We start from the raw sequence: 22,780 nt of genomic DNA, 5'->3' as shown, positions 1-22,780 counted from the left end.
CCCCAGTGAATACCATCACACAAAAAAGCACTGGCCTCATTCAATTTCTTAGGTACTTAAAAAAAAATTATTCTGCCAGTTTTGTAAGAGCCAAATATCACCAACCATAACCCTTTTGACTGGAAGAACATCTAAATAACATAATTATGTGTGTGTGTTTTAAATGGAAATGGCACTTTCCTCTGATAAGATATAAGCTCCATGATAAAGAACCATCTGAATAGTCCCATCCATGTGATTAAGTTAGTAAGAGTGCAGTCCTAGGCAGAGCTATACCCTTATATTTTACCACCTTCTTGAAATAATGTTTTGCCAGTTTAATACATTTGGAGTGTGGTTCGGAAACTGGGAGGATGAACTGGGAGGATTAGTGGATGAACCAGGTAAAGGGAAGTGTGATCGGGCAAGCATCTTCTCTACTTTCTGGTTCTTATTTCCATCCTGGGTAGCCCAGTAGTCAATATGCCATTTTGGATCAAAAACTAGGCATGTGTATTATTTTTATTTTTGCCATCAAGTCACAGTTGATTTATGGCGACCCTGTAGGGTTTTCAAGGCAAGAGACATTTGGAAGTAGTTTGCCATTGCTTGCCTCCATGTCATGACCCTGGTATTCCTTGGAGGTCTCCCACCCAAATACTAGCCAGGGTCAGGGCCCGAGGTCACCCAGCAAGCTTCCATGGCACGTGTAGGGATTTGAAGCTGGGTTTCCCAGGTCCTAGTCTGACACCTTAACCACTACACCACACTTAGGGTTGCTAGGTCACTCCTCACCACCAGCAAGAGGTTTGGGGCGGAGCCTGAGGAGGGTGGGGTTTGGGGAGGGGAGGGACTTCGATGCCATAGAGTTCAATTGCCAAAGCGGCCATTTTCTCCAGGTGAACTGATCTCTATCAGCTGGAGATCAGTTGTAATAGCAGGACCTATCAGCTAGCACCTGGAGGTTGGGAACCCTAACCACACTGTCTCTCTAGTGTATTTTTTGTTTTGTTTTTGTAGTTGCAAAATGATAACACAGTTACCATTCATATATTAGAGCAATGTGCTTTCTGCTTCCCCATGGCTAGGTACTATACTGCCTAATTCTATTATAATCTTATACTGAGGAAAACATTTATCTTCACAACTTGGCAAGCTGGAAAAGACAACATTTAATATTGATATATCTAACTCTCCACATAGCCAAATATGTGGATACTTAAACCTGGAGACTGGAGTCATAAACACACAAGATGAAACTTTCTGCAAACTGAGGAAATCGCTAGGTTTGCAGAAAAAATCTGAAATGTTAACGAACAAATGAACAAACATAGTTTTGCCAGCATTCCAGTTTGGTTTCTGTCAGTAAAGGATAGAGAAGGGAGCAGGGCCTTTTCCATGGCTGTTTTGGCCTTTGAGGGAAGTGACAGACAGTGGAATACTGATGTGTTGTCCCGGTCATGGAACCTTGAGTAGCAGGAAGTTCAAAAAGAAAAAAAACCCCTAAGAATTCTAGTGTGGTTGTTGAGAGTTGACAGTTGGAGAGTGACAGAAGCTGAGAGTTAGAGGCTGGCAGCCCGAGTGAGAGGAACACAGATGTATAGGGTCAAGAAGGATCCTGTGTGGGGAAAGTGAATTGAGTTTGCTTCCCTAAGAGAAACATCTCCAAAGTAAAAGGGTGATCCCTAACCAGTTTTAAGGAAGAAAACTGGGAACCTGTGTGTTTTATTCCTGACTCCACCAACTTTAGAGATATAGTTTCAAAGAAGCTTATGTCAGTTCACCTAAGCAGTGACTGTTCAATCTCTCAAAAGTAACAAAACCAGTCTGTGAAACCTGTCAGCTATATTCTGAATACAAAATATCTGTTATATATAATTATCCTAATTCCTGTTGTTGTGTTGCCCTCCAAGTTCATTTTTGAAACTTCCCTGACAACTTGATTTTACCATTTCCCTAAAAGATAAAAATAAAATAGTTCTGAGTTCTTAATTAATTCAGCCTCGCTTGTGCCATATTCTGACTTAAACAAATAAAGATTTTTTGGCAGATTCGTCATCGTCCACAGTGTGGGTCAGAAAATCAAGAAACTAGGCATAGGTCTCTGGAGTGATTAGGTTGGTGAGGAAATGTATCATCATAAAGAAGGACTCATTGGGGGTAGGCCTGGCAGCAGCTACCAGAAGTCTTGCTGCCAACTGACTTGCTTGACTCTGCTGAGCCTGGCCGCTTGCCACAAAAGCCAGTGTAGTGTAGTGTTAGAGTTTGAGACTTGGCTGTTGAATTTCCATTCAGCTGTGGAAATTCACTAGGTGACCTTGGATGAATTACACATTTTCAGCATAACCTACCTCACAAGCAGACGTGGATTGGTGATTAAGAGAACTGGAACACCTCCCAGCAGCCCGATGTCATCCTTCTATGTGGGGTTTCAGGGAAGGGAAAGAAGAAATAATGGAGAGGTGGAAATGAGATGCTCCCCACAAGTGCTTGAGGGTCCCATACTTGGAATGTATTTTTTTTTTATCAGCTGCACAATTGCAGTTGGCTTTTGATAACAGGTTTGCATTTGTAACATTGAACTTCAGCTTAGTTGTTTCTTGCTTCCTCTTTCAGCTAAAAATTCTTCTTGCAATTTTTACTCTGAGTTTGAATGTGGAAATGGTGAGTGCATTGATTATGAGCTCTCCTGTGATGGCATGACACACTGTAAAGACAAGTCTGATGAAAAGTTGTTTTATTGTGGTAAGTCAGTCCACTGTGGGTTGTTGTTTTTTCCCTTGATATGGTTACATTTCTGTACAGCATTTATTTTACAGTATTTATAGTCCACATTTCCAAAGGAGACTCATGTTTCTGGCTAGCAACAAATATTATCCATGGGGTTCTGACTAGATTCCATATCTCAGTATGTGTTCATCCAGCCCTACGTAAAGGAATTTTATGTAAACAATAACGGCCATCTCTCTTTGTTTGCTTGTTTTTTAAACAAATACCAGAAAATAGAAACTGCCGGAGAGGTTTTAAACCGTGTCTTAACCGTCGTTGTACATCCACCAATAAAGTATGTGATGGCAAAAATGATTGTGGTGACAACTCAGATGAATTGGGCTGTGAAGGTATGATTTTGGGCTCTTCTGCATTCTAGTTCTGCATTACAGTTCCTTTGTCTGCTATTACATGTAGTGTATTTTGTACTAAATGTTTTTGGTGGACAATGAGAGGTGCACTTGTTTAAAATTACTGATGGGTAATGAAAATTAAGCTTAAATGACATAATTTACAAATAGCTCACTGATTCTTGAGATGTAACGGTGAATTTGTTTAATGTTTCCCTTGACATAAATATTAGAGAAGGCCAAGCACATATATGTGTCCTAAAATAGCATAGGTAATATGCATTTCTGCAGGCAGATCATCTTTCTGGATGTGGCCTTGGATGCAGGAAAAAACACCCCTCATTTTCCCTCATCTGCTGGGGTAGTGGTGGGGAAACCCTCTGTATACACTGTTCCTCCATGTCAAAAGTCAGATGTCAAGTCTCTACCACCCATTGAAAACATTGGAAGTAGATTTGACCCCTACAGCCTGAATGTCAGATCTACTCCCCATTTAAAAGAGTGGAAGTAGAGAAGGCCTCTACAGTCTGGACACCTGGTATATTGCCCCATTGAAAACAGCTGAAATAACCTGGGGGGGAAACCCTGACATTTCAAGTGATACATTTCAGGAATTAGGGATTTCAAGAGTGCCTTGCTTTTTATTCGGTATTTCACCTCTGAAACAAAGCAAAGCATTTCAGGCAGTGTTTCATATTGAAAATATCTGAATGCAAATTTCAGAGTGCAAAGGTACTTTTTATATTTTCTTTTTTCTGACAAAAAAACTATATCCTCTAGTTTCAGGATGTACTTCAGCAGAGTTTCACTGTGCAGATGGAACATGTATTACAAAATCAGCACAATGCAATCAGATCATTGATTGTTTGGATGCTTCAGATGAGAAGAACTGCAGTAAGGAATTCCAATTCCTTTTAGCAATATTTGATGAGTAATTAATATGGGTAATATAATTTACTTGATAAAAGGCAATACTGTGATTGTAGATGCTAAGAAAATTCTACTAAGTAAATACCAATAAAATATATATTATGATGTTTATTCAAGTTTTTGTTCCTCAGATAACACAGACTGTGCTCACTTCTATAAACTTGGAATAAAATCTTCAGGATTTATTAGCTGTAATTCTACTTCACTTTGTATACTACCAGAATGGCTGTGTGATGGATCTAATGACTGTGGGGATTATACAGATGAATTAAATTGCCCAGGTAATTTGGAAAAACCTTTCTTCATGATAACAAATAAAATGAAAAGCTTATTAGTCTTATTTGTTTGCTTGTTTATTTATTTATTTATGGTATATATTGATGAAAGTATTTTGTTATTTTAAATGCCCACAGTTCGAAGCAAACATACATGTAAACACAACTATTTTGGTTGCCGTAATGGGAGATGCATTTTGAATACTTGGGTGTGTGATGGCCAAAAAGATTGTGAAGATGGAGATGATGAATTATACTGTGGTGAGTATCTCTTTCTAAACCATGGATGTTTATGCAAAATAGTGGTAAATTACAATAGTTACAAACAAAATAATTCAAATTATTAAACTAAAGTTTTATCAGAATATTAAAACAAGTTGGGCTGTGACAGTAGCATGACCCCACCCCCTGTGAGGAGGCATTGCCTTGAAAGAGCCACATGAAAACTTGTTTATTTCTTTCGTTGAATTCAAACAATATATTAACCACAGGATCATTCTGGTGGTTAGTGCTTCAACTCTCCCTTTAAAAAATCAGTCCTTGAAGGGAATAGCCCTCTAACACTAAGGGAGAATGGCATTTATTTATTTGTTCCAGGTGCAAAGTGAAAATCCTGTATTTTTAAAACAACTCTAGATCTGATTAAATAAAGCATTAAATAGATACAACAAACCCCATAGAAATCAATCCTATATAAGCATATATGTAATTCCTATTCTACACACATTGATTTTAAGATTTCTAAGCTTTGTACCTAGAGCTTTGCCAAAAATGGTGGGGAAAGCAGATTTCACTGAATTCCAAATCTGAGAGATTCAGGGGCTATAAATGGAGCTAGATTATGTAGATGTGATTATGTAGGAGAACACCTGACATACTGAACATTCTGACCTGGGTACTCTGAAGACATTACATGACACTCCTCTTAGGTTGTTCTCATAGATACTATTTTTACTATGGATTCCCCCCCTGAGAATTAAACCAACTATGTTGCACTGTTTGTAATGCTAATTAGTTTGGCAAAAGGTCAACCTTTTATAACTAATTCTAACAATGAACAATCCACCTTTTCATTTTGGCTTGCTTTTTCAAGGCTGAAGAAAGGAACAGTGAGATTGTAGTTTCACAGGAAATCTGAAAAAAATCTATGAGAAAAATGCCTTGCGTGTCAAACACGCTTCTATAAATTCCATATGTGTATTGTGTGGAATACGTGATTAATTCTACATTACATCTCAGGGCTGTATCCAGATGTACTATCATGCAAACAGAGGGCACTTCTATTCTTTGTAAGGGGAGAGATTCTGTTTCCATAGATTCCTGCTCAAACTACAACCTCCCCCGCCCCGCATGCCACCAACACTGTTTCCTGGAATTTCTTGACCTTCAAGAGCAACTTTGTGGGTGGGGTGTATGTCTCTGTATGTGCATGAATGCAGAAAGAAGAAGAGTTGGTTTTTATATGCCACTTTTCTGTACCTTTAAGGATTCTCAAAGTGGCTTACAATCACCTTCCCTTCCCCTCCCCACAACAGACACCTTGTGAGGTAGGTGGGAGCCATGCAGGGCCAAAACTAAAGGGCATGCAAAGCAGAAACTCGCCCCTAGAGGCTGTGTGTGTACATTACAACACTATGATTTACATTTCCTTCTAGATTCCTCTTGTTCATGGAATCAGTTTGCTTGTTCTGCACAGAAGTGTATCTCTAAGCAGTGGATTTGTGATGGGGAGGATGATTGTGGAAATGGCTTGGATGAAAGTAAAGCTGTTTGTGGTGAGTATTATAATGATAAAATATGATTAATTTAATTTTGTTTCCTAGAGAATGATACGGAATTCAGTGAAACATGTAAAATGTATGTCAGCTACGGTAAAATATATAATTAACTAAATATTTTGTTAATGAAACAAGTCTTTTGGCTGGTGTTTATACAGATGTACACTTGTCAATTAAGACTTTCAAGTTATGTTTCTTTATAGCATATAGATTAATGAAGACATTGCCAACTGAAAGAGACACCTTAACTCAGCCTACAATATATGTCAAATCTCTTAGCATACTGTTTGAATAACATACATGATGACAGGCAGTATTTCATCTTCAGGTATTAGAGGATATTTTCTTTTCAAAGCATGTGATTTTTTTGCAGAGGTAGAGAAGATTCTTTAAGTCTCTTTCTGTGCAGAGCGGCCAGATGCCTAGAGCATATTTTCTCTTCCACAGATTTGTAAAGAAAGGGGATGAGCCTGTAGTTCTTATCACTGCTACATACCTCGCAGAAGATATTGGCAAACCTTACTGCGCTTCAAATTTCAGAGTCATGCAAATTCCAGTTTAATTGGCCATGTTATTTAATAACCTACTCCAGTTTAGTCTACATTTCTGTTTATCCATATAAGCCTTGCATTATGACAAGCCTAGAGGTTGTATCCTAGCTAGATAATACATGTGGCCACCAGAGCAAAGCACAGCTAGTTGGTAGGATGCATCCTATTATTGGCTGATGACTATCAGCAACAAATATTTTGGGAGGCAACATTCAACATTGCATCCATTAAAAAAGAGCACCTGAATTAACTATGATGCTGAATATTTGTAACATCATATATTCAGTTATATGCTGTATAACATATTCTTTTAAATATATATATTTTCCCCAATGACCTATGTTGTATTACCAAGGTGGTACTGTTTCTGTGTGTACTTTTGATGTATCTGTTTATGTTTTTGGTGTGATATATTATGCACTACTACAACTTAGGTAGTAAAACAGAAATCATCCATATTATTAAAATAAATGGATGTTCATTATCTATGCATTTAATGAGGAACACAAATCTAAAATTAACTCTTTATTCAGATCAAGGTTCATTGGATAAATATTAACATAGTTAATAAAAGGGGCATTTGTTAGATGTTACCAATAAACAGTGTGATAAGCAGAAATATTTCATATAATATAGGAACAGGAATTTATAATAAGATCAGAGCATTGTTTGTGAGAAGTCTGGGTCCTGAAGCTGAAATGTATCAAACCAAACTAGTTTTATCTTCACGGTTAAAAAGGGGACCATAAAAATAGACTTATAGTTCGCTTTACCACTCCTGCACAGAACTATGCTTCTAGCAGTTCTGCTTGTTTGATTAAATACTCTTCTCACAATTTGCTAATTATACATATTATCTCAAAAGTAATATTTGAGTTTTTGTTGCCTACTTTCCCCATATTTCCAATGCCTTGATGAAAATAATCACATAAGAAAAAAATAAATATGACGGCAAAAACATTTCTAAAGAAATAAATAATTAAAACCCTCTTTGATACTACAGTAGTATACTATCACACTTCCTGTTTTCTCTGTACAAATTGTATCAATATTGCCTATAGCCCTTTCTTCCAATCACTTGACAAATTTCTGGTCTGTGTTTTAGTTATCTATAATCATAAAATCATAGAATTATAGAGTTGGAAGGGACCACCAGGATCATCTAGTCCAGTCCCCTGCACAATGACTATACGTCTCCTTATGTTGGCTTCATGTCCACCCCACATCCAGTACAAACTCCTTATCATTTACTTTTTAGTGTTGCTTCCTCCATATTTCTTTGTTCTCATATCCTTACATACTCCTGCCCGTTACTTGTGATCATCTCTGCCACCTTCAGCCATGCAAAAAAACTCCTGCTCCCTCAAATTACTCCATCCTTTCAGCCTTGCTGCCCCTTATGTCCAGATCTGTCCCCAAGAATATCCATATTTTCTTTTTAGTCAATTTCCTCCTTAAAACTCAGCTTTCCTGTGATAATTTTACTACAGTCCTCCTTCCTTAAGAAAACTAAGCATCTGTGCATGGAATAAGCACAAATTCTCCTGTTTATCCCCACATCTACATATTTATTTTCCCTTTGTTGTCTCCCTTAAGTCAACTTTCAAGGCAGGTTGGCTGGTAGGAGGGAAGGAAATAAGGAAGCATTCAGGGAAGGGAAAGAGAGACAAAGGGGGCGTACAGGGAAGGGAAAGAGGTCATAGTGGGGAAGAGGAAAATGAGATGCCCCCTTAAAGTCCTTATGGGTCACCCACTTGTATAACATATTTGTAAAATGTTTCAGAAGATACTGACTTTCAATAATATTTTAACAGGGTCAGTAACCTGTGCCCCAGACATGTTCAGCTGCTTAGATTCCTATGCCTGTGTTCCCCATCACTGGCTGTGTGACGGTGAAAGAGACTGCCCTAATGGGAGTGATGAGCTTTCTACAGCGGGATGTGGTATGAGCCATTTTGCAACATATACCTACACACTTATAGATTGCTCTTAACAAGTTCAAAATGTTGTGGCCTAGATCTGAACAAGCTAGGGCAAATCACTGGATATACATTAATAGTTAAATGTACAGTCTTCAAAATATTGCATTCAAGTACATGTCAAAGTATTTTGATTTCTTTTTTTAAAAGGCCTACTTTAAGTAATGAGAATTGTTTTAATTACTGATATAGGGACACCTGCCATATGAAAACCACCTTCATTTGGCATAATTTGCTGTAGCAGCTGTTTTCACATAGCAACCTGTTTGTGTGCATTAGTTTATTGTGTATTAGATGACTTTTGCCACAGTATTGTGGGTTTTGTTTGTTAGGTTCTATACAGTACAATAATAAGCAGATATCTGACAAAGGGAGCTTTGACTCTAGAAAGCTTATACCCTGGAAATCTTGTTGGTCTTTAAAGTGCTACTGGACTCAAATCTTCCAGTCCTAAACAGTGTTACACCCTTCAACACCAGTTGACTTAACTTGACTTAGAAGTTTTAACTCCATTTAGGATCGCACTACTAATTACTTGAGGAAAGTCCATGAGTAGGGCAGTATACATGGTCCAAAAAAAGAAGGGGAAAGAAAAACAAAACAACCCTAAAAACAGAATTAAGACATATGCTTGACCTTCTAGGCACTTAATTCTGTTTTTAGGGTTAAGTAAGGCAGTGTAAATGCTCATGAAATGCTGCATATCTCTAAAGGGTATGAAAAAATGTGAGCAACATGAGCCATTACTTTATTTACACGATCCCTTCTAGAATTATATAATAATTATTTGTCACAGCACATGTCTACCATTTGGTTACATCATCACTGTACAGACTTAGAAGAATACGGACATACTTTTGAATTTTCAGTTTTGGAGGGTATATGAGTTTTTAAGAAGGCCTTCTTTGTCATTTTTTGGTTCCTTCCCCAAAACTCAAATAATTTTTATGCTAGAATTATGTTTGCTTTGTTCCTGTTTTTTTTTTTTTTTAAGATGATGGCTTCTTTGTTGTTGGTTTTGCTTTCATTGGTAAAAGAGATGTAAACAGATTATTTATTTATTTTTCTGTTTTGTTAAGGCTTTCAACCCTGTAGCATACTAGAAGAAGGAAGGATATCGCTTCTGTCATACAGATAGAGTCTCCCCTTTCCAGATTGAATTAATGTTTCCATGTATTTTTCCTTTTTCTTAAATCAACTGAATTAGAAGCATCTGATTTTCGGTAGAGAAAAGTGGAATATAAAAAACGAACTCTTCTTCTTTTTGTACTGGTAAAAAAAATGATGGTCATTAAAGGGAGCTGAAAAAGTGGACACCAAATAATGCTGAATTTTTCTGGTGTTAGTCAAGGCTGCTTTGGCTCCAGCACCATTTTTACCTCCTTCCCCCCTCCCCCCTTACTTACCTGAGTCATATCCATGCTGCCTGCCGGCTCTGAAGTCCACAAGGAGGTCAAAACCGGCAAACAGTGGGGATCTGAATGTCCCAGCAGAGCAAAACTGAATGTTGGGATCCATGAAGCCCAGCCCTCAGCTCTGTCTGGTGTATTTTTTGGGATTGGGTTTAGTAAACCTGAAAAACTATACATTCGGCTTTTCAGATTTTTTAAAATTTCTGGGTTTATTAAACCCAAACCCAAAAAATACTGGAAAAAGCCGAAAAAACGGACACCAAATAATGCTGATTTTTTTCTGGTATTGCAAACTGAGCTAATCCAAGTAAGATTTCCCCCTATCCTCTTCTGGCCAGGTTAAACCATGGAAAAGAGGAGTAGTATAGTGGTGAGGCAGATTTTCTCTATAGTTACTAATGTGTTGATTTGGTTGCCTTACATTGGCATGTTAATTTTTCAGTTTTCAGGGCTGTGCCAGTTTCTGTTACTTAATCTAGATTAGGGAATGTTGATTAGTTTCCTGAGACATCACTAGAATGGTGACAGTGGCTTTGATCCTGTGATCCACCAATGAAAATCTCTGATGGTCTAGGATCTTCCCCACTTTCCCCTCTCCCTGCGATCCCTTTATAACCCTGGAAGCCAAATTGAAGCCGCCAGATGGAAAGGAAGGCAGAAAATGCTTATCTGTGTTTGATTTCCCCCAAAAAGATTTAATTATTCACCTTCAGAAAAGGGATGATTATATTAACTAGTTCTAATTGCTTGTGGCAGGTCCTTTGGAATTTCAGTTATAGTTGTATGATCATGGCATTTCCCCCCCATTGTAAATTCCTGCTTCTTCATATTTTCAAATACCAGAAACATCTGTGTTATGTTCTTAAGAGATCTTTTTTCTTCCATTCTTTTCATAGCTCCTAATAATACCTGTGATGAAAATACTTTCACATGCCACAATAAAGTCTGCATTTCCAAGCAATTTGTATGCGACCATGATGATGATTGTGGAGATGGGTCAGATGAATCACTAGAATGTGGCAAGTATCTCTTAAATACATAATTATTAATTAAAAGGTTAAAAGGTTAGACAGATCTAAAAGAAAATGATACAAAAGCACGTTTGAGGCCTGATTTATATTTAATGCTGAATAAAATATTTTCTTAATTTCTTTGAATATTTCTTTTCATTCTACACATTTTCCTAATGAATAAAACATTGCATAATGAAAATGAAATACATTTTACCATGGAAATTAATATAATGAGTTATTTTCCAACTTACAGTACAACTCTGCAGAGTTACTATAGTCTAAATCAATGTGCTCTTATTTAATTATATATAGCTTATATTAGCAGAATAAACAGGTATTTGTCACAGAGACATTAAGGGTTCCTGAAGGGAGATGATGCTTGATACGACTTTGATCTTGGTGACTTTTTCTTTTTGAAAAGGCATTTGTTATAATAAAAATGTTTTAATACAGTGTTTCCTGTTAAATCCACTTATTTGTATTTGTTTTTCTTGTTCATTTCAGTTTGTTTCTCCTTGTCAGCAGAAGACCACAGAGCATTTGAATTTCAAAGTTGTGAGATTCCTATGTACTTGAAGAGTCTCATACTCTCAGAATTCTCAGTTATTACTTCTTGTTCACTTGCATGTTTGGGAAATTGTTGATTTTATTAATAATACTAGACTGGGAGAAATCTCCCAGTTATTAGATGCCATTAACACCTGTTTTAAAAGACTCCTTTGATTAAAACTCTTTAGAATGGCAAGTTTTGTAAACCTTCTGCTAAGTCAATAGCTTATGTCATCAATATCAAGTTGATCATTGTTATGGAGGCACAAAGAGAACACCAAGTTTTTTTATTCTTCATTCATACTTGAATCCAGCTTTCCCACTTTATATTCTGGACCCTATAGCATCATGTCCTCTGTGTGACGTTGTACCTTTTCCCAGACAGCCATTTATTATCTTCTAAATGGGCAAATTCTCATTTTCTTTTTTGAAAATTCTATGCATAGAAATATGTAATGGATGATTCTAGATGCCAGTTTTACTGTGGAGCTAGACTTGTTTACATAGAAAACATAGTGTAATCACTGGGAAAATTGCTATAATCCACATTGTTGATAGTAAAATTGCCCACCCAATTTGTTATAAATACAGTTCTGATTACAGGCAGAAGTTATATATATATCAACAACCCAGAAATTTAAAATTTACCTTTTCTTTTAACTCATGAATATGAGGAAAAGCCTAAAAAAGAGCCCACAGCTCCTGAGATTTAAAGCTGTTTATAAACAGTGTTTAGTGATCAAGGTCAAGTTCTTTTACTTTTCGAATAAGAGTCCAAACTCACCTTCTTAAATCTTCTGTTAATCTTCTGCTTAAATTCCTGTTTGTCTTCACTTTTACAGTTACACCAACTGGGTTAGAATGCCTAACCAATGGTCTGGTCATATACTACTATATTAATGAAGTATGGAAGTTAGTAAGTCATGGGCTCACTCATGCCCATGTTATGACCTCCATGCCTACTGTGTGGCTTTCCCCTCTTTATTAAAGACACTATTGTTTGAAATAAAATTTGAATAAATACCCAAATTTATTACCATCCTCTACTCTGTCAGCTACGTCTCTGACATTTAGTTCCCTCAAGAAATAGGAATGTATTCTTTTTCTACATATCTAATGTGTTTCTCACACCAGTTCTAAAACCACCACATAATATAATATTATTTTCTGTTTGTCACAGTTAATACTTTCCATTTTCAATATACATTTTATTTTTATTTTTCAATTTGCCATATAAATATAACCATAATTCTGATTTGAAAAAGAACAACATAATTTATGCTTGTTAATAAATGCACCAAAGACCAGTATTTTGTGCTACCTGCTATGAAATTTCATCTTAAAATAAATTAGATTAATTTCTATGCCCCCTAAAAAAAGGGATATTCTGGAAAGTCCCAACTTATCCATGGTTCAGAACTTCCACACATTGTGCATCTTATTTGAGATGCTCTCCAGCATATGGTACCTGAATATGATACACATTCAAGGATTATAATGATGTAGCTGCATATGAAAGATAGTTGAGATAAGGACAGTTTGGTAGTCATTGGTTTGCTAGTTGGTTATTTTATGCATACCGTTCGTTATTTGTATTGAGTTAAATTAACTTTAAAAAAATACTGTAGTTGATAGTAGTTTGAGAAGAATGTGTTTGCCAAGTTTGAATAGGAAATGAATGTGTTTATTTTGGTGCCTTATTACCCTTCACAGTACTGATGAATTGTAACAGTTAGTTTAAGAAAATATAACACACACACAAAAATTCCCCCTATAGGTTTAAAGCATGAAATTTGACCAATAAGCTGGCTGTGTGGATTTGTTTATTATAGTACTTTATCATTTTGGGGCATACAGGTATTTTAAAAATATGAAGAGACTTTACCCACAGAAATCAAATAACTATTTTTGTAGACTTGTCTCATTTGCTATCTGGAGTGTACGTAGACTATGCTTCCTACTCATATTTTCAGAAATGCCATTTTTATTTCAAGATAACAGAAAATTCCCATTAGAGAAAATCAAAAATCCTGTTTGCAATCAGTGTCTTGATGGTTTGCCACCTCCAGGGATATACTTGGGGGAATACATAAAAAGAAGAGGAACTTTTCTCCAATGGAGATCTTGATTTATTGAAGATCAGTCTTCAGTGCACAGATAGGGAGAATCTTCCTGCTGAGTCCACAGTCTTCATAGCAAGGTTAACTTTCTTCTTGGATCCTATTATTTGTCATTTTAAGGAACTTTTTCTTCGCGTATCACAAATGTGCATGGTGTTTTCAGATGGGCCTCAAGATGAAACTCTTAAGAGTGAGCTAGGGTTAAGACATGGTATTCATTCCCAACATGCTGTTTGTAAGACGGTTTATTACAGGAATATGTTAGGAAGACAAAAGCATACTAGCTCTGCTGCATTTTAAAACTCTACCAATGCAACATTAAAGAGAGTAACAGTCTGCTAAGTCCATTGTCTTCAATGGACAATGGTCTAATTCTATTAAGGATTGCACTGTAGTTGCATTTTGCAGATTTTCATTTCAGATATTTTCAGATTCCCAGGCATAAGTACTGATGATGAAGTAGAAACTTTTGGTTGATACAACTCCTTTACATTGATGCTTTGGTCACTCATAAAGCTCTTGAATTCAACAGCAGCGTATGGGAGGTCCCAAGAATCTTGCTTGGTATAGAAGAATGGCACAAGGAGAAATTTAATACCTGCCAATTTCCCCTTCTTTGAGTTCTTCTATACCAGTCTAGACTGCCTCCCCTAAGACCATTTAAAATTTTAATGGAATAATTTTAAGATGGAATTGTATTGTCTTTTGAATTCTTCTGTTAATAAATTTTAGAGTATATGACTTTGTTTTAAGGCATCTGTAGAAATTAATACTTTTCAAACAATAAGCTGAGGATTGTGAAAGAGGTGTCTTAACACTGAAGTTCAAATGCTCTGTCTCCATCTGCTGACAGGGAAGAACTCCCCCAAATGGTATAAAATCATTTGAAGAAAGTGAATTCAGGTATTAAATTTCTCCTTCCTCTAAAGGAGTTCTCCTATAACTCCTCTATTATTTCTGTAGATGAATACTCCACCTCCCCAAACAATTATTTTATTGGTGCATCTCTTTGAAAGTTGTGTCTAATGTTGAAGAGAGATAATCTTCTTGAGAAATATGCTCCAGTTTGGCAGAGTACAGATCAGTCACTTTTCAGTGGACCATATCAAAATATTTTACAAATGTACAGTTGCTGGTGCCCTGACCTGGATGGCCCAGGCTAGCCTGATCTCGTCAGATCTCAGAAGCTAAGCAGGGTCAGCCCTGGTTAGTATTTGGATGGGAGACCACCGAGGAATACCAGGGTTGCTGTGCAGAGGAAGGCACTGGCAAACTACCCCTGTTAGTCTCTTGCCTTGAAAACCCCATAAAGGGGTCGCCATAAGTCGGCTGCGACTTGACGGCACTTTACACACACAGTTGCTGGTAAAATTGGAAAGATATAGTGAAGATACTGGAAGAGGTGGCCCTGACCTGGATGGCCCAGGCTAGCCTGATCTTGTCAGATCTCAGAAGCTAAGCAGGGTCGGTCCTGGTTAGTATTTGGATGGGAGACCACCAAGGAATACCAGGGTTGCTGTGCAGAGGAAGGCACTGGCAAACCACCTCTGTTAGTCTCTTGCCTTGAAAACCCCCCCAAAAGGGGTCGCCATAAGTCGGCTGCGACTTGACGGCACTTAACACACACACACACACACACACACACACTGGAAGAGGTGGGTTGGGGACACTCTTATGATGCAGATGATGTTGGACTTGGAAACTTGGGAGCTCAGAATGAAATAAGAATTCACCCATGACACTGACTGAGTGGCTTTGACCAGATCACCATCTCTCAGAGTTACCCACTTCTGATTAGGAGGGAAGGATCATAGAATCATAGAATTTAAAGGAGCCATACAGGCCATCTAGTCCAACCCCTGCTCACTGCAGGATCAGCCTACAGCACCCCTGACAAGTGCTTATCCAGCCTCTCCTTTAAGACTCAGTGAGGGGGAGCTCACCACCTCCCTGGGTGGCTGATTCCACTGTCGAACAACTCTTACTCTGCTGCCAACAGGAACAGCTCCCTACCCTCCTCTAAGTGGCAGCCCTTCAAATACTTAAAGAGCAAACATGCCCCCCTCAACCTCCTCTTCTCCAGACTAAGCATTCCCAACTCCCTCGCCTTTCCTCGTAGGGCTTGGTCTCCAGGCCCCTGATCATCCTCGTCGCTCTCCTCTGCACCCGCTCATTTCTGTCCACATCCTTTTTGAAGTGAGGCCTCCAGAACTGCACACAATACTCCAGGTGCGGCCTGACCAATGCAGTGTACAGGGAGACTATGACATCTTGCGATTTGGATGTTATGCCTCTTTTGATACACCCCAAGATCGCTTTTTTTGTTGTTGCTACATCACACTCGCTTCTCATATTTAATTTATGGTCCACCCATACCCCAATATCTTGTTCACACACACTGCTACCCATAAGTGTGTCCCCGATCCAGTATGCATGTCCCTCATTTTTGTTACCTAGATGTAGAACTCGGCACTTATCCCTGTTGAATTGCATCTTGTTCCCATCCGCCCACTTTTCCAGTGTATTCAGATTCCATTGATTTCTGTTTCTATCTTCTGCTGTGTTCGCTGCTGCTCCTCCCAATTGGTGTCATCTGCAAATTTAATGAGTAGTCCCCCCACACCCTCATCTAGATCATTTATAAAAATATTGAAAAGTACTAGGCCCAGAACCAAACCCTGCGGCACCCCACAGGGATACTTGAAATAAGAACTTTACTCTGAAAATTGTGAAGAATGAGAAGAAATAATGGTTTAGAAACTTATATTACTTCTTTATTGCAATGTCTTTAAATACACAATTGAAAAAAAAAATCACATTTCTACTACAGAATTCTAGATTGCCTAGATCCAGTTCACACAATGTTGCAGAGTACTATGCAGATATTCTTCATCCCCTAATATTGGACACACCTCAACCAAACCTGGGCTCCAGAAAGGTTCTGCTGTCATTCTACTTTCACCAATGCTACTTTTTCAATGGGTTCTTTTTCAATAGCTGCAGACAATGAATTGATGAACAGTGTACTGTTTGTCCAGCTTGTCAAAATAGTTACAATAACCCCTAGCAATAGAATCTGGCATAAGTACTTTTATATTCCCTGCTGTTGAAACTGTTCCCCTTGGCCACAACAATGTCACAAGAAGAAACTCAGCAGAAGAGTGAGGGGTAGATTCTGGAGGTCTGCAATTTGCATCAGTTGTTGAATACCAGAAGATTGTGCATAACATCCTGCAGGATTGTATTGTTTAAGCCGTGCACTAAAATAGAGTGCAATTAATTTAAACAGCACATTTTAATATACAGGGTTGGATCTAATTACTCCCTTCTGCTAAGGAGCCATCTCCAACAGAAGGACTTCTCAGTCTGAGGAAAAGAGTTGAAGGATTTTAGAAAAAATATATATTATGCACATAAGTCAATCAGTCATGAAGCCATTGCTACTGATTTTCGTATCTGTTGTGAAAACATACTAAATTTCTGAAGTATGAATTTTTGATCACTCTGTTCTAGGCTATCGCCACTGTAATCCTGGAGAATTTCGTTGTGCTGATGGAAGATGTCTTTTAAATTCTCAGTGGCAATGTGATGGAGATTTTGATTGTCCTGATCATTCTGATGAGCATCCAATTAACATAAAATGCAAAAGTGCAGGTTGAACTTTTTCAATATATGTTTAATTTGGGTTTTATGTCAAAAAAAATATTTTGTTTTCTTAGTATTGTCAGGACCAGGCGTCTGTCCCTAGCATCCCATAAGCACACTCATCCAGACTGGTAGATCTGAAGCAGTAAGTCTTTATTGGGAGCAAAAGGCAGATTTAAGAGCTGACTGCCCACGGGTAGGTGAGGCTGGTAATGGTGAATATAGGCAGGTTACATGTTTAAAAACACTACAGGCTGCGAAGGTAAACATGGCTAAGCAACCCCGAGATAAGCGATTCCCAGGAAGGAAGACTAAACATTAGCGCAGCTGTGGAAAACAGGACGAGCGAAACTGTACACACACTTACAGGCATGAGAACCAAGGTCTTGACGTGTAGCCAGAACCTGGCCTAACTCATGTCAACAGCCTTTACTTCTGCTAACTGCAAAGGCCTGACAAGTATTTGATGATCCATTGGTATTTGATGGACTGCTGACAAAACGTGGAAAGTAAGAATGTCTGAATTATGAGGGGAAAGATTAAAAGAAGAAATAGCTCTAAATTAGCTAATCCTATCAAGTATTTCTTCCCATACCTTCTCTGTGTTCCCATTTTGGGGTGTAATTTTTCTGCCTCCGTTCACTACATGAAAACCACTGGTATGAATTCAAATATCCTTTAGTGCAACAACTGCAGACATGACTGCACCTAAAGGAGATAGTCTGTTAAACAGTTTGTTATTATTGAGAACCCTGACCTAGATGACCCAGGCTAGCCCAATCTCATCAGATCTCAGATGCTGAGCAGGGTCAGCCCTGGCTAGTACTTGGATGGGAGACCAGCAAGGAAGCCCAGGGTTGCAGTGTAGAGGTACTCAATGGCAATCAACCACTGTTTGTCTATTGCTTTAAAAACCCTATGGGGTCGCAATAAGTCAGCTGCAGCTTGACAACACTTTCCATTCCATTCCATATTGATGAAAAGGAGGTGATCAGGAGAGACCCTGATTAACCTTACTTTATCAGGACACTCTCTTACATAGAAAAAGGCCAACTACCCAAGGAATATGTAAGTATGTGCCTCAGTAAGTACAGTCAACGAGGAGCCCTGTGGCACAGAGCGGTAAGCTGCAATACTGCAGTCCAAGCTTTGCTTACGACCTGAGTTCGATCCTCACAGAAGTTGGTTTCAGGTAGCTGGATTAAGGTTGACTCAGCCTTCCATCCTTCCTAGGTCAGTAAAATGAGTACCCAGCTTGCTGGGGGTAAAGGGAAGATGACTGGGGAAGGCACTGGCAAACCACCCCGTAAACAATGTCTGCCTAGTAAACGTCAGGATGTGACATCACCCCATGAGTCAGGAATGACTCAGTGCTTGCACAGGGGACCTTTACCTTTTAAACTACTGTCATCAGTTATTTTCTAACATGGGCTAAATATGTGAAATAAATTACAATCTAAAAGTATACTTAGTTGCCCTTCTGTAATTTGTACCTATAGACAGTAAAACATACAAAATCATGAGCAGCTGTAAATAATTTACAGGGTTTATTCTCTTTAAAATGAAGCTTTTGATTACTCTAGCTGTGAGTGGAATTTGCAACAGCTGAGCAGGCCAGATGGGTGCTGCCTAGTGCCATGTAAAAATTCAAATTGATTTTTGATAGACAGGGATAAAGGGGAAAGTACCATATTCCTGTCCACCTTGACTCCTTGAGATATAATGGGCCATAAGTCTTGTTAAAAAAAATGTATCTAAGAATGTGTGTCTTGTGGACTGAGATGGTCACATAACATTGACTATAGCTTGGATCCAGTGATGCACATGTGGAATCATAAATGGACTCAGTGCTCTGCCGCTTGCACAAAATCTCATGCAACATCTGGTGCTTTCCTTCCTACATATTGTAGTGTTCATTAATTGGTTTTGCAAGATCTTGTGCAAGTGGCAGCACAGATGGGGATACAATAAGTTTCACTTGGCACAAGTGGCAACCGAGGTCTCTTTCACACATTTTCTGCTGCTCAAGGGCTCTAGCAAAAGTGGCAGTGTTGTGCAGGATCCAATCCTCTATGTGCATTGGAAATTAATGTATAGAGAAAGGACGATATAAAGTAATGGTAAATAGTTAGCATCTTAATGTGAATTGACCTACCACATACTGAATTACATTGCCTGCATCCTGATTGGTGCATTCTGCTTGTCACTAAAACCAATGTCAAATTATTCATAGAAGTTAATGTTGCTGAGTTGTACCATATGTCAACAAAGTATTAAAGGCCTGTGATCACAGTTTAACTAATGTGTGCCTTATCCATAAATAAAACTTAAATGGTTCTTGATACATTTCTTTCAATACATATATATCCTTTTTTTTCCCTTTTGGTTTTTCTTATTTTTAGAACAGTCATGCAACAGTTCCTTTTTTATGTGCAAAAATGGCAAGTGTATTCCCCAAGAAGATGTTTGCGATACTAAGCAGGATTGTGGTGATGGTTCTGATGAAAGAAACTGTCATATTAATGAATGTTTGAGTAAGAAGCTCAGTGGCTGTTCTCAAGATTGTCAGGATCTTCCAGTTGGGTACAAGGTTGGTAGTCATGGTGTGTAATATTATGAAAAGAGTTTTCTCTCTTAAATTTGATTTACACATACCAGTAACTATATCAAACTCCAATTTGACACTTCCTTTTAAAATAATAATCTAATCAAAAGTGCACAAGTCTATTGTTCTCCATCTTTTTCTGTTCCGTGAACACAGAGGACATCAAAGTCTATGATGTTTTGCTTTTCATGTCAATCCTTAGGGATGCCGACCTAGTCTGACAACAATTCAAACAGCGTAGGAATTTTGGACCTTATAAGTTCTTGTGTACATTTTTTATTTAGGGCCTACATAGTATGAACTTTGAAACAACTTGCTTATCTAGTACGAGGATATCCCCAAAGGTATAATGCTTTGGTATATTTTTGGTGCTTATTTATTTGGCATGTGCAATTTCCCCTATCACATCAATATTCTGTGGAAGAAGATACAGCTGCAACATCTTCAGGGCTTTAAAAGGGACAGAACTACTTTCCTTTATGGAATATGGCATGGTAATCTGTCCTCTGAGAAGGGACATGGCAGTAGCCACTAATTGGGGGTGTAGAAAAAGAGCCCAACTGGATCAGAGTAGTGGTAAACCAGTTGCCCAGGAGGGCCAACAAACAAGGCATATAAGCAAAAGCCTTCCTATGATGATGCCTCCTTCCACTGTTATTCAGAGGTTCACGGCCTTTAATTACCATGGCTAGTAGTAATTGATGGAGCTATCTGTCTATCCCCATTTTAAAGCAACATATGCTCATAGCCACCACTATGTCTACTGGCAGTGAATTCCTCAGTAAAACTACTAATTGAATAAAGAAGCACTTCCTTTTGTCTCTCCTGAATCTACTTCCTATCACCTTCATTGAGTCATCCCAAATTCTTTAATTACGGAAGAGGGAGAAATTTTGTTCCTGCCCACTTTCTCTACCTCATGCATGATTTTATAAACTTCTATCATATTCCACCCTAGTTATCTTATCTTAAATAAACTGACATGCCCCAAACTCTTTAGCCTTTCTTCATAGGAAAGATGGTCCAACATAATCATCTTGGTTGCCATCTTCAATTCTGGAAATCTCACATCAATAAAAAACCAAAAATTCCTTATTCCTGAATGACTTTATTTGCACAGTTCTTGCTACAGTAACATATTATTTCACATTTCCTATCTCCGGACATGTTAATGTAAGCCCAGTGAACCAGCTGATTTGAACCATGCAGTCAGTATATCTGCTTTTCTGAGACACCTTGGAAAGGCATCTTGCTTGCCCTATTTTGATGAAGGAAGTAACAGCCTAGAAACATACATTCCTATTATTTTAGTAATCAAACTTAACATGGGAACAACACATTCTACCTTCAACCTATCTTGACAATCCCGCTGACTCTTCTCCTTGGCAAATTGGGGCTGGGAGCTCAATTTCCAGGCCAGATGCTGAAGGTAACTTTACTCATGATGGGAACTTCAACAACAACAAAAGGTTCTGGAACCCCTGCTAACAGGAAAGCCAGCAGGAGAAGTGTGGGGCAAATGAGGGATTGTGCTCCTTCCACCTGCCAGTACTTTATTACAAATTGTCTGCTTTGCAAAGGAAGTGATATGGTTTTGAAAATGAACATCAGAAGCAGCAAGAAGGGTTTTTCACTTAGACCTACAACCATGCAGAACTAAATATGGGCAAGTGTTTCCACTGTGGGTGGAAGAGCCAAAGAAGGGTCAGTGTGGAACATCCAAGTTGCTGTGATATTTTCTTTTTATAGTTTGCTTTTGTTGGAGGTTTGGATGCCATGTTTCTTGGATGTCATGATTTTTACAAGCTTTCTGAAGAAAACCATCACGTGGATGGTTGTAGGAGATAAATGTGTAGCCTTAAGTGTACTTAATGCCAATTTGGTTTATATTTCCTAGTGTAAATGTTGGCCCGGCTTTCATATGAAGGATGATGGCAAAACATGTGTAGACATTGATGAATGCTTCTCTGGCTTTCCATGCAGCCAGCAGTGCATCAATACATATGGAACCTACAAATGTTTGTGTGCAGATGGTTATGAAGTGCAAGCTAATAATCAAAATGGCTGCAAATCTCTTTCAGGTATCACTATTTATTTTTCCACACAAATATTATGACACATTATAAGCCAACTATTTAAAATAAGCTGGATTGTGACCAGGACCAGGATCAGGACTAACCTCCCCCCCCCTCCTCCACCACCACCCCCAAAAAAACAAAGTAACTGGCGTAATAAAGCCAGTGTGGTGAAGAAGTTATTTATCAGGCTGGGACTGAAGAAATGCAATCCCCATCCTTCCATAAAGTTCATTGGTTGATCTTGAGCCATAGATATACTAAGAGATCTCACAAAATTGTTGCGAGGATAAAATTGGAAGGGGAGAAATATGTATGGCAGTATGAACTCCTTAGAGGAAAGGTGGGATAATTTTGTGATAGGCTGGTAGCTTACTGTTTGGGAGACATATCTGAAGGACTGTAAGATGGGCAAACTACAAAGTTCTCAGAGGTGTTTCACACATTCCTAGTGATATATTTTCCTAATGTGAGGGGATGCTATGCATATCCATTATACCAGTGATCTAGTAAATGAACACACAACAATATTTCATTGAATTGCTTGTAACCAAACAAAATGATGAAAGTTCAACAGTCCTGTAAGCTGCTATACCACTGCAGTTGGTTGCACAGTCATAGTTGAGGGATCCCAATACTGCTATATATTAGAACCTGAAACTTTTTATCTCTGAGCTTATTCTTATAAAATAAACTGCTTTTCAAATATTTCATAATAGCTTGCAATAAAATAGGATGACAAAACACATA

The 22,780-nt window shown here is 38.2% G+C and overlaps 1 protein-coding gene across 1 annotated transcript in view; it reads left to right on the top strand.

The window, feature by feature from the left end:
- The window catches only part of LRP1B (LDL receptor related protein 1B), a 566,614-nt gene that overhangs the window by 415,203 nt on the left and 128,631 nt on the right, over positions 1 to 22,780 (top strand). The window contains exons 45-55 of the mRNA XM_056861170.1: positions 2,596 to 2,724; positions 2,979 to 3,098; positions 3,879 to 3,992; positions 4,160 to 4,309; positions 4,442 to 4,564; positions 5,959 to 6,078; positions 8,447 to 8,575; positions 10,920 to 11,042; positions 17,219 to 17,359; positions 19,753 to 19,940; positions 21,853 to 22,036. Coding sequence (XP_056717148.1) covers positions 2,596 to 2,724; positions 2,979 to 3,098; positions 3,879 to 3,992; positions 4,160 to 4,309; positions 4,442 to 4,564; positions 5,959 to 6,078; positions 8,447 to 8,575; positions 10,920 to 11,042; positions 17,219 to 17,359; positions 19,753 to 19,940; positions 21,853 to 22,036 — 1,521 coding nt within the window. The remainder of the gene's footprint in view (positions 1 to 2,595; positions 2,725 to 2,978; positions 3,099 to 3,878; positions 3,993 to 4,159; positions 4,310 to 4,441; positions 4,565 to 5,958; positions 6,079 to 8,446; positions 8,576 to 10,919; positions 11,043 to 17,218; positions 17,360 to 19,752; positions 19,941 to 21,852; positions 22,037 to 22,780) is intronic.

Source organism: Euleptes europaea, chromosome 15 (assembly GCF_029931775.1).
Source record: "Euleptes europaea isolate rEulEur1 chromosome 15, rEulEur1.hap1, whole genome shotgun sequence".
Classification (NCBI taxonomy): Eukaryota; Metazoa; Chordata; class Lepidosauria; order Squamata; family Sphaerodactylidae; genus Euleptes; species Euleptes europaea.
This window is presented reverse-complemented; position numbering and strand designations above follow the sequence as displayed.